The sequence below is a fragment of the Microcaecilia unicolor genome, chromosome 1 (assembly GCF_901765095.1).
Source record: "Microcaecilia unicolor chromosome 1, aMicUni1.1, whole genome shotgun sequence".
Taxonomy (NCBI): Eukaryota; Metazoa; Chordata; class Amphibia; order Gymnophiona; family Siphonopidae; genus Microcaecilia; species Microcaecilia unicolor.
The window spans coordinates 687,302,590-687,315,035 of NC_044031.1; the positions used below are offsets into that span (position 1 = coordinate 687,302,590).

The following is a 12,446-nucleotide window of genomic DNA, read 5'->3' on the forward strand; positions in this document are numbered from 1 at the left end:
ACAGGAAACATTTGTTTGAAGTTACTGCTGCTCATGGAAGTGTCACCAGTTAATGAAGGGTTCATATGCTTTTTCACACAAAATAAAACAGTAAGTATCCTTAAATAAAATATCCTTTTTCTCTGTTGACCAGCAGTCAAATCAGTCCCAGTGATCATGATATCATCCTGATGATGCCAGAGCAGACTTTTTCCTCCAACTCAGTAACAGTTTGAAAACATTTTCCTTTGCATGTCAGCTGTGTCCCTTTCAATTTTTTTTTAATACAGTGGTGGAAATAAGTATTTGATCCCTTGCTGATTTTGTAAGTTTGCCCACTGACAAAGACATGAGCAGCCCATAATTGAAGGGTAGGTTATTGGTAACAGTGAGAGATAGCACATCACAAATTAAATCCGGAAAATCACATTGTGGAAAGTATATGAATTTATTTGCATTCTGCAGAGGGAAATAAGTATTTAATCACTCTGGCAAACAAGACCTAATACTTGGTGGCAAAACCCTTGTTGGCAAGCACAGCGGTCAGACGTCTTCTGTAGTTGATGATGAGGTTTGCACACATGTCAGGAGGAATTTTGGTCCACTCCTCTTTGCAGATCATCTCTAAATCATTAAGAGTTCTGGGCTGTCGCTTGGCAACTCGCAGCTTCAGCTCCCTCCATAAGTTTTCAATGGGATTAAGGTCTGGTGACTGGCTAGGCCACTCCATGACCCTAATGTGCTTCTTCCTGAGCCACTCCTTTGTTGCCTTGGCTGTATGTTTTGGGTCATTGTCGTGCTGGAAGACCCAGCCACGACCCATTTTTAAGGCCCTGGCGGAGGGAAGGAGGTTGTCACTCAGAATTGTACGGTACATGGCCCCATCCATTCTCCCATTGATGCGGTGAAGTAGTCCTGTGCCCTTAGCAGAGAAACACCCCCAAAACATAACATTTCCACCTCCATGCTTGACAGTGGGGACGGTGTTCTTTGGGTCATAGGCAGCATTTCTCTTCCTCCAAACACGGCGAGTTGAGTTCATGCCAAAGAGCTCAATTTTTGTCTCATCTGACCACAGCACCTTCTCCCAATCACTCTCGGCATCATCCAGGTGTTCACTGGCAAACTTCAGACGGGCCGTCACATGTGCCTTCCGGAGCAGGGGGACCTTGCGGGCACTGCAGGATTGCAATCCGTTATGTCGTAATGTGTTACCAATGGTTTTCGTGGTGACAGTGGTCCCAGCTGCCTTGAGATCATTGACAAGTTCCCCCCTTGTAGTTGTAGGCTGATTTCTAACCTTCCTCATGATCAAGGATACCCCACGAGGTGAGATTTTGCGTGGAGCCCCAGATCTTTGTCGATTGACAGTCATTTTGTACTTCTTCCATTTTCTTACTATGGCACCAACAGTTGTCTCCTTCTCGCCCAGCGTCTTACTGATGGTTTTGTAGCCCATTCCAGCCTTGTGCAGGTGTATGATCTTGTCCCTGACATCCTTAGACAGCTCCTTGCTCTTGGCCATTTTGTAGAGGTTAGAGTCTGACTGATTCACTGAGTCTGTGGACAGGTGTCTTTCATACAGGTGACCATTGCCGACAGCTGTCTGTCATGCAGGTAACGAGTTGATTTGGAGCATCTACCTGGTCTGTAGGGGCCAGATCTCTTACTGGTTGGTGGGGGATCAAATACTTATTTCCCTCTGCAGAATGCAAATAAATTCATATACTTTCCACAATGTGATTTTCCGGATTTAATTTGTGATGTGCTATCTCTCACTGTTACCAATAACCTACCCTTCAATTATGGGCTGCTCATGTCTTTGTCAGTGGGCAAACTTACAAAATCAGCAAGGGATCAAATACTTATTTCCACCACTGTATGTGTGCAACAGCCAGATTTCTCCTTAAGGAAAACAAAAACTTCAGTGGTGGAGTCTTTAAAAGAAATGTTTTCAAAGGCAAGTTTTCAGTCACATGGACACCAGCCCAGGCACAATCAAACAGGGTAGGCCCAAAAGAAGTACTAGAAGTAATGCTCAAACAGAAGCTTTCTAAGGGGCCAATGCACAAAGTTTACCGTGCTAAGAACATCTGATTTTTGACTGGTTCTATCCATTTTAGTATGCATGTTATTTAGCAAGTAATGCACAAAGAGGTTCTGTGTCCACCTTGCTGATCACAGTAGCAGGCAGCAATAATTCTATGCAAATGTATTACAACAAGCTGATTAGTATTAAAATGAGCATTCTGAGCGATGCACAGAAAGGAGCGTCAACCTTTAACCTGCACAATTTTCCGTGAGGTCTGGAGCTTTCGTTCTTTGAGAGCGACTTCTGGGAAAAGCACTCTGCTTGCATTTTTCAATAGCAAAACTTGTCCGAAAGCAGAGAACAGCTTACGGGGGCAGAGAAACAAAGGGGATGGGGGGGTGGGCTTTCAGCAAGGAGGGACGTTTTTTTCAATAGCAAATTACTCTGATTCATCTTACTTGCCTTTCCTCAGGCTGCCCTGATGATTTTGCTTGGGAATCTCCTCCTTGCTGAAAGCCCCCTCCCCCCCCCGCCCCCCAGCTGACATCACAGGGGCTTTCCTCCAGCCAATTAGCTGTTTGCTTGTTTCTCCATTCCCTCCCAGCTGACATCATAGGGGCAGACAGCCAGTCAGCAGGGGAATGCCCCTATGATGTCAGCTGGGGGTTGGGGGGGGGAGGCAGAGAAACATGCAGAGCCTATGGTGTCAGCTGAGGTTGCTTTCAGCAAGGAGGAGATTCCCAAGTGAAAATCATTGGGGCAGTCTGAGGGAAGGCAAGTAAGGTGCATGAGGAAGGTGGAGTGAGAATCAGAGCACTACAGGGGAAAGGAGACAGGGGAACAGTGGAGTCCCTCTGTCTCCTTTCCCCTCAGTGGAGTCAGCAAGTACTGCAGGAGAAAGGAGAGAATACAGCAGTGGGATTCCTGAGCATGCACGGAACATGGACACTTACCAAGAGATTGTTCTGTGCATGTACTAGGTGCTTACCCTACCGAGCTGGTTGCTAAATCTACGTGAGTCTCATTTCCATGCAATTTCCTTTGAGCATTGCTCGCTATTTCAAAATTGGTAATTTCTACCATGGATCTAAATGGACACTGGTTTTAACGGGGACTTTTGAGCATTGACCCTTCAATTTTCCTAATGGGACCTATTAAGACACCCATGGGAATACATTTCAATGATAATAGTCTCTAATCCCTTGAACTCACAGTATCAAAAGGGGTACTTCTTCACAAGTACTATAGTGAAAATAATAAGCATGGAAAATCAAGAAACTACTACTTTTCCCCCATGACCATGGGACCCTGACTGGTGCAGAACTAGTGCAGTCCAGAACAATCAGGTAACTAAAAACTTGTGGCTACTCTGTCAAATGCAGCCTTTGTCAAGAATAAGGGGCACAAGGTCTAAATCCCTATGTGTACAAAAACTATGATTTGTGCAATGTGCTGAAGTTCTGTAACACTCCAATAAAATTATTCATCCCATCCTAGACCTAAGGATCCTGGTCTAAGAAAAGTTCAGGATGATTTCCCTGGGCACTCTTCTCCCCATGATTCAGGAACCGGATTGGCAGTGCTCTCTGGACTTAAAGGATGCCTATACCCATATTTCAATACTTCCTAGTCACAGGAAATATCTCAGATTTCAAATAGGAAAACACCACTACAGGTACCATGTTCTGCCATTTGGCCTCCCGTCAGCTCCCAGCGTGTTCACCAAGTGTCTAGTGGTAGTAGCAGTGTATTTACGCAGACTGGGAGTCTACGTGTTTCCTTATTTGGACAATTGGCTGGTCAAGAGCACATCACAGGAGGGAGCAACAGAGTCGATGCACCTAACAATTCAGGTGTAAGAGCTGCTAGGGTTCGTGATAAACTGCCCCAAGTCCTGCCTACCTCCGGTCAACAATTGGATTACATAGGAGCCCTGCTAGATGCATTTGCAGGTTTGGGATTTTCTTCTTCAAGCGAGGGCAGAGACCTTGATATCTCTCACCTCGCAAGCAGGTCACAGCTTGGCAAATGTTGAGATTATTGGGTCATACGGCCTAGACAGTGCATGTCACTCCTAGGCACGTCTCTATGTGAGAGAGGCACAATGGACTCTAGCTTCCCAGTGGTCTCGGGCGGCTAGGAACTCTAGTGGATGTTATCCAGATTCCTTCAGAGTTGACTTATGCTGTTCTCTGGTGGTCAGTTGGGACAGATTAACTGTGTCTGTACCATTCCAAATTCCTTTGCCTCAGATGCTGTTATTGACGGATGCATCCAACTTGGGATGGGGAACTCATATAGATAAGCTTCACACCCAAGAAACTTGGTCTGCTCAAGAAAAGACTTGCCATATTAACTTCCTTGAGCTCAGGACCTTTTGGAATACTCTAAAGTCTTTCAAAGATTGGCTACAAAATCAAATTATTTTAATTCAAACACACATTCAGGTTGCAATGTTCTATGTGAATAAGCAGGGGAGGATGGGATCCTACCCTTTGTGTAAGGAGGCAGTGGGGATGTGACAGTGGGCCCTCCTTCATGGATTGGTCCTTCGAGCCACATACCTGGAAGGCAAGGAGAATAGCCTGGCAAACAGACTGAGCAGAGTTTTGCAACTGCACAAGTGGTCTCTCAACATGGGCACAGCCCGCAACATCTTCCAAGAGTGGGGTACTCAGTGAATCTTTTTTGCCACGCATCTCAACAACAAAGTCTCCCAGTTCTGTTCCAGGCTCAGATCACACAGCAGGCTAGCATCAGGTGCCTTTCTCTTATATTGGAGGGATAGTCTTCTTTATGCATATCCTCCAATACCTCTCATAGTGAAGACTTTACTGAAACTCAGACAATACCAAGGAACTGTGATCCTAATCGCCCCTTATTGGCCGCGGCAGATCTGGTTCCCTCTTCTTCTGGAGTTATCCTCCAAAAATCCATGGAGATTGAACTGTTTTCCGACCCTCATCATGCAGAACGAAGGATACCTTCTGCATCCCATCCTCCTTTCCTTGGCCCTCACGGCTTGGATGTTGAGAGCGTAGAATTCAGTTCCTCAGGTTTATCTGAGGGTGTCTCTTGCATCTTGCTGGCTTCCAGAAAAGACTCCACTAAGATATGTTATTCTTTTAAGTGGGAAGGTTTGCCATCTGGTGTGAGGACAAGACCTTTGGTCCCCTCACTTATCGTACACAAAAACCTCTTGAATACCTCCTGCACCTTTCTGAGTCTGGTTTTAAAACCAACTCAGTAAGAGTTCATCTCTGCACAGTCTGTGCTTATCAATGTGTAGGAGTTAAGCCCTTCTATGTACAGACTTTAGTTGTTTGCTTAATGAGAGGTTTGTGGTTGACAAAGCCACCCTCCCCCTCCCCCATGTCATGGGATCTCAACCTTGTCCTTACTGAGCTGATGGAAGTTCCTTTTGAACCACTCTTTTCCTGTCATCTGAAGCATGTGACCTGGAAAGTTGTGTTTTTGATGGTGGTCACTTCGGCTCGCAGAGTCAGTGAGCTTCAGGCTCAAATAGCAGATCCACCTTACACTAAGTTTCATCACAATAGAGTAGTTCTCCGCACACACCCCAAATTCCTTCCTAAGGTAGTGTCTGCGTTCCATCTTAATCATCAGTCATTCTACCAACATTTCCCAAAACCATATGCCCATTCTGGCGCAAGTGTACTACATACCTTAGATTGCAAGCGAGCCTTAGTCTTCTAGCTGGAGTGGACTAAATCCCATAGACAGTCCACTCAGCTTATTACATCTCCTTTACTTATGCCCAGGCTGGACTGACTCTAGAGGGCCATGTCAAGGCTCATAATGTCAGAACCATGGCAATGTTGGTAGCCCACTTGAGGTCAGCCTCCATAGAGGAGATCTATAAAGCTGCGACATGGTCTTCTGTCCACACATTCATATCTCATTACTGCCTTGAGCAGGATACCTGACTTGACAGCCTGTTTGGTCATACAGTTTTGCAGAATTCGTTCAGTGTCTAGAATCCAACTCCACCCCCATAGGCCCAGCTTTGTTCCAGGTTGTATTTCCACACCTAGAATGTATATAGTTTTCAGATTAATTGACCTCAACGCCTCGACATTTCAAGTCCCTGTTGTTCTAGCGTTGCTGTTTTCGGTGAGCCTAGTAGCTAGGGATTACCAACTGTGAGAATACAATTGACCTGCTTATCCTTGGAGAAAACGAAGTTACTCACCTGTAGCAGGTGTTCTCTGAGGATATGAGGCCTGTTAGTCTCACAAATCCTCCCACCTCCCTTTAGAGTTGAATTCTTTAGCTACATTAATTGACTGAGGGACCCTTGGCACCAACGTATGTGCAGTGGGATGATTCTATAAACTTCAACAATCTTCTCACTAGTCAGTGTCCGCACTGGGCTCTGTCAGATGATATCACACAACTGTGAGAATACTTGGCCTACTGTTCTTGGAGGACACCTGCTACAGGTGAGTAATTTTGCTTTTCTCCTATTTGTTTTAAAAAGTATTACCATGTAACTCCATGGGGTGTCCCCTAGTCTTTGTAGTTTTTGAAAGAATAAACAATTGATTCATATTTACCTTTTCTACTCCACTCAGGATTTTGTAGACCTCTATCGCATCCCCCTTAGCCATCTCTTCTCCAAGCTGAAAAGCTCAAATCTCTTAAGCCTTTCCTTATATGAGAGGAGTTTCATCCCCGTAATCATTTTGGTTGCCTTTCTTTGAATCTTTTTCTATTTCCACCATATCTTTTTTGAGATATTGCAACCAAAATTGCACACACTACTCAAGGTGAGATTGCACCTTGGCATAATACAGAGGCATTATAATATTCTTTGTTTTATTTTCTGTTCTTCACCTAATAATTTATAATATTCTATTTGTTTTTTCGCCCTCCGCCACTGCACACTGAGCAGAAGACTTCAATATATTGTCCACGATGACACTTAGATTTTTTTCAATTGTCTTTGCTAAAACAACTTTTACATATGAGCAAACTGCACAAAGACTTGGGTAGACAGCGCACAGCTCATTTAAATTCCATGATAATGAAGATCTTTACATCTGCATTGAATGTTCAGTAAGTGTACAGAAGATCAGATGGATGAGCACAGGGTTTTCTAATGCTGGGGCTTCAATCCAAAGTCTGAGGAGAAGTAAAAGGTTAGCTCATTTTTCTGTGGTCAGTGTTTGTGAGAATTTTATGACCGCTTCTTCTCTTTACGGTGAGAATACAGGATCTGAAACTTTCTGGCTTTCTTGGAGAGGATGGATAAAAAAAATAAAAAAAAAGATATGAGGAGCTGAGGGAGAGGTGTGCTGGGACAAAGGCTAAAATGCCAGTATGTTGATAAATCCAACACAGTAATTGTAGGTATTGCAAAAATTGTATTGGCACTTGGATTTGCATGTGTGTAGATCTATGCATGTGGTGGAATGCTGCTTTGTGCATAAATATTGGTATTGCAAACGTATGCACAAAATAGTATTCCAGCACATGTGCAGACGTATGCACACGCAACGCCATGCATACTATCTGTCTACTGCATTGGGCCCAAATTTATTATTATTATTTTTACATATGTGATAGGAATCCCTATGCCCTCTGCTGAGCTTTGCAATAGAACTATTAACACATGGCTTTTTGCATTGACCACAGACTGCCTTAGGGAGTTCACAAACCTCTGAGCTCAGTACGTACAAAAAGAACAATGATCTCATTTTATTTTGTTAACTTTTTTTTTAATAGAGCGGAAGACGAAATATTGACTTGGGCTTGGCATCCTCTCATAGAAAGAGAGGTAAGTGGGTCCGTATTTGACTTTATATTTTGAATATTTATGTAAATTAAGAACTTGTAATGCTATAAGTTTTTTTTTTGTTTGTTTGTTTTTGCATTGTTTGAGTAGTTTGATAGTTATACTTTTGCATATACTTTGCTATAAATTTTAGATCATTCTTTGTCACAGTGTTCTATTTTATTTTAAAAAAAAGTCATGTTCTGTGTACGTAGCAATCATTATCAAAGCTATACAGTTTATTCACTATATTTCACAGTAGAATTTACAGCTAAGAAAATGAAATTCAATTTGAATGATTAAGAGCCAACCTAGCAGGGATATTGGCTGTCTTATGGAATTTCTAATCCCTCTGTATGTATCTGTGTGTCTGGGTACATATATATCAGTGGGTATGTTGGTTCTGTGAGTGTCTTTGACCAGGAGGGGAGATAGTTTGAAAGGAGCATCTCCCTAGCCAGTATGTTTAATGTATCAGTATTTCTGTGCCGCAGGTGCTGAAATGCCCTCTCCCACTTGGCAGTTTTAGGGGGCGGGGTATTAATTCTCTAGAACCCCCAGTTCGGGCTGGACCTTTTCTCGACTCACTCTGTTATTTACAATTCTCTCACCCACTCCAAATTTTTGTCCTATTCAGTTAAGTGTTCTTGGAAAGTTATTTTCTCCCCAGACATGTGAGTAGGCCTTTTACCTCGTGTGTATAATTTCTTTCTAACATTCTGTTGAATTGGGGAGAATGAAAATTAAAAAGGGCCTAGATCCTTCAAAGAGTGACTAGTAAACTTTACAGTCTGCTATAGTTCGAAAATACCTCGAAGGTCCTTGCAATTTGTTTGTTCAGCTGTGCGTCTAGCATACTTTAATTTCCCTTTTCATTCTCAAGTTGTGTTATATAAGATTTTAGGATCCATTGCCATCATAAGGGAAAATGGGACAAAGGTGAGCAATTTCTCCCTGTCTTCTGATAAATACATTTACAGCACCATATTAACATTCACAGCTCTATTGAAAAGAAAGAAGTAACTGTAAACCATATCTAATGGGAGTACAATGCAAAAAGAAAGATATGCAACAAGTGTTAACTATTCATGAGAATTTAAATTGTGCCTTTGTTCTATAAATTACAGATTGTGTGCAACATTTATCAAATACGGTACTTTAGTGCACTGTGCTTACACCTTTGTGTATTCTTGTGTGGATAAAATTGAGATGGGCTCTCTTGTTTAGAATGTAAGGGAAAGCATTGTAAAAGTAAAATTTTTACAAAGGTGATGAGTATTCTAAATGTTGCTTTTGTACCAATGTCTCCTTTTGTCTTCTGATTTCATCTGTGGTAGTGTATTTACTCCTTTTGGGGCAACTGAGCCCCAGAAAAAAGAAGAGCTTCAAGCAAGTACATCATGGCATGTTTATATATTTTTTTTCTTCTATGGCTGGCCTAGATATTTTATGTTTAATAAAATGTGTATCGAAGCTGAGCCACATTCATCATTTAATAGCTCCATTATTTGAACTCTGATTGTAAGGACAAGTAAACTCCAAATCTGTTACACAAATGTAACCCAGTTTTTATTTTTTTTATTTTATTACATAGAGTAGTTTTCAGAGCTGGGGTGAATTGTTTTATTAGACATTGCATATTTTGTGAAATAAAGGGATGTAATTATTTCTCTGTTTGTCCATAAAGAGAGAGTTCCTCGGTCATTTTAACGGCTTGTTTAACTCATCTTTGCAGATTTCCATATCCTTTTTTACATTTGAGTTTTATTTGCATATTTTATAGTTTTACATTGTGTAGTTATGGATCTTCCCTTCATTCTTCATCCTGCATCTATAGCTGGAATTATTCATGAACTTCCCTGCATTTGTGAATGTGAACTTTATCTCTTGTTTTCTTATATGTTTCTAAAACAATTATGAATAGCAATCCACAAATACAAAAAGAGAGCAGATCCATATCCAATATATACAATGATGCCTTTATTTAAAAATACCCAACGTGGTCTACATTTCGCCCATGCTTGAGCTGCATCAGGGGTTACAATACACCAGGGAGGAGTGCCTGGGATGCACACTCCCAATCTAAATTTTTTAGTTCTCAGCACAGCAGCCTGAAGCACAATTAAGCACAGACTATTTTCTTCATAGCTGCAGCAATTTATATATTGGATTTCGATCTGCTCTCTTTTTGTGTCTGCTCTGTTGCGGATCTGTGTGGCTTCTTTGTGGACTCCTAGTAATCAAAAATGCCATATACAAATAATGGAACAAAGATCTGATGACATTTATACTTTTCCAAACTAAGGTTTCAATTCAGGAGCTGGTCATAACTGCAGTTTCATCTTCATCTCCATTGCAGTATGGCAAACGTGACCGCATGCATGTGTAGAATGGTCCAAAATCAGATGGAAGTACAAATACTAATAATGGAGCACATGCCCCAAAGAGAAGTTTATTAGTCCTCCTTCCATGAACAACTATTAAATAGATACCCCAGATATGAAGCCCAGTTTTGTATAGGTGATCTAGGTAGGAAAAAGGACATCTAAATCGGGCTGTTTAGAACTTTCAGTTAAGATCCTTTTGTGATACACATACAAGGCAGGAAAAGCACATACAGCGGGAAAAGCTATTTAAAAAAACAAAAAAATGATAAAAGGGGGTATTGCTTGGGGGGTCTGTACATGTGAATGCTGGCAGATTTTTTGCAAATGCATATGTAAGTGCCAACATTTACAAAGGGAACCAAGCTTTAAAACTTAAATTTTGGATTTTTTTTTCTGGTGGTTTTAAATGCCAGAGAGGAAACTAAATTTCCCCCTCAATAACAAGCATTTAGCTAACACTTAAGTATTTCTCGGAGCAGATGTAAATGCTAATAGAGAAATTATTTTGAGGTATTACACATATTTTTCTTTGCAGAATAGGACACATATATGTATACTTTTCAAGCCCACCCCGAACAGGTCCACTTGAAAGCTATTTATGCAGTAGGTGTACAGTTATAAGTAGTGACTGTTCTTGCAAGTATATAGCCATTTGCACTTTTTACACATGTAAATAGTGCCTAACCTTTTTAAATGGATTTCCATAATCTTACAAATGGGACAATAATTATTTGAATTGAAATGATCTTTATACAGTGTGGTTAAATATTAGGGCAAAGATAGAGGGCACACATAAGTTATGGTATACCTTATTTGTTAGTTTGATTCTTAGTGATACTACTTCTAGAGCTCAGAGTCCTCATTTTGAACTCAGGCCACAGATTGGGCAAAACCGCTCAGGGAGAGACCCTTGGTAAGAGCTACAGGGGCTGGTGTTCTCGGTAGCAATAGTGGCCTCTTAATGCATTGCTGATAGTACGGATACAACCACAATATCAACAATACATATGTGGGGCAATTCTATAACAAGGCACACACAAATGCAGAAAAAAATCAGTACTTACGTGCATAAGCACCGTAAATGCTATTCTGAAAGGGCGAGCGTAAATGGCATAGCATTCAAATGCAAGGGGCATACACGTGAGCAGAGCTTGGGTGGGACATGGGCATACCTCCCAGTTAAATGCATCGCTTGTAGAATGCTATCAACGTACGCATGCCTTTGCCACGTTTAGGCGTGCCCAGTTACACCAGGTCTGTGGCTGGTATAACTTCATGAATCGAAATGTAAGATGTACCGATGCCGGGTTACTCTAGTATTCTGTAGCAATCTGGCACCCAGATGCCATTATAGACTAGGCTGTCACCATGAGGCATTGGGTGTCTAAAAGGAGGTACCACTTATAGAATTGCCCCATTAATGTGTGATAAATGTCTGCCCTGTGCAGTAACTGCATGGCCAGATGCTGTGCATGATCCCAATAGTTACACAGGCTTTACAGTTAACATGCATTCATTTTTACAACTGACGCATGGTAACTGCAAAACATTATTGCACTTGCCAGACCAGAAACTAACTTGCTAACGTTTTGGCAGCTTATCAAATCTATTCGTTTGTTTTTGTTTTCAGACAGCTTTTATATTTTGGTAGGACCTATTTTTTGTTTGAATTATTTTTAGATATTTTATTTGTAACTGGACTTCTCCGAGGACAAGCAGGCATTATCTTCTCACATGTGGGTGACGTTATCCATGGAGCCTGGTGTGGACACTACCCAGGTGTATTGTCACTTTAAAATTCTTTGAGGCAGGGCCCCCCACCACGCATACGCAGGTGCCTTCCCGCCCGACGCACGAGTGCAAGACCAGCGGTTTCTCGTTTTCTGCAGAGCAGAGAGGTTGAATTTTTAAAAATCTTTCCTCAGCACATAAAACCTTTGCTTTTTTGGTGCTTTTTCCCTACTGTTTTTCTTTTGTTCCTTTCATTAGTACACAAGTATTGCCACACTGGGACAGACCAAAGGTCCATTAAGCCCAGCATCCTGTTTCCAACAGTGGCCAATCCAGGTCACAAATACCTGGCAAGATCCCGAAAAAGTTCATTACATTTTATGCTGCTTATTCCAGAAATAAGCAGTGGATTTTCCCCAAGTCAATTTAATAATGGTCTATGGCCTTCTCCTTTAGGAAGCCGACCAGACCTTTTTTTAAAGCCCGCTAAGCCAGCCGCCTTTATTACATTCTGTGGCGG

At 41.7% G+C, this 12,446-nt stretch overlaps 1 protein-coding gene across 1 annotated transcript in view; it reads left to right on the top strand.

Annotated features, from left to right (window-relative positions):
- Positions 1 to 12,446, top strand: part of HERC1 (HECT and RLD domain containing E3 ubiquitin protein ligase family member 1) — a 736,289-nt gene that overhangs the window by 238,022 nt on the left and 485,821 nt on the right. The window contains exon 26 of the mRNA XM_030188195.1: positions 7,760 to 7,811. Within this exon, the coding sequence (XP_030044055.1) occupies positions 7,760 to 7,811 (52 nt within the window). The remainder of the gene's footprint in view (positions 1 to 7,759; positions 7,812 to 12,446) is intronic.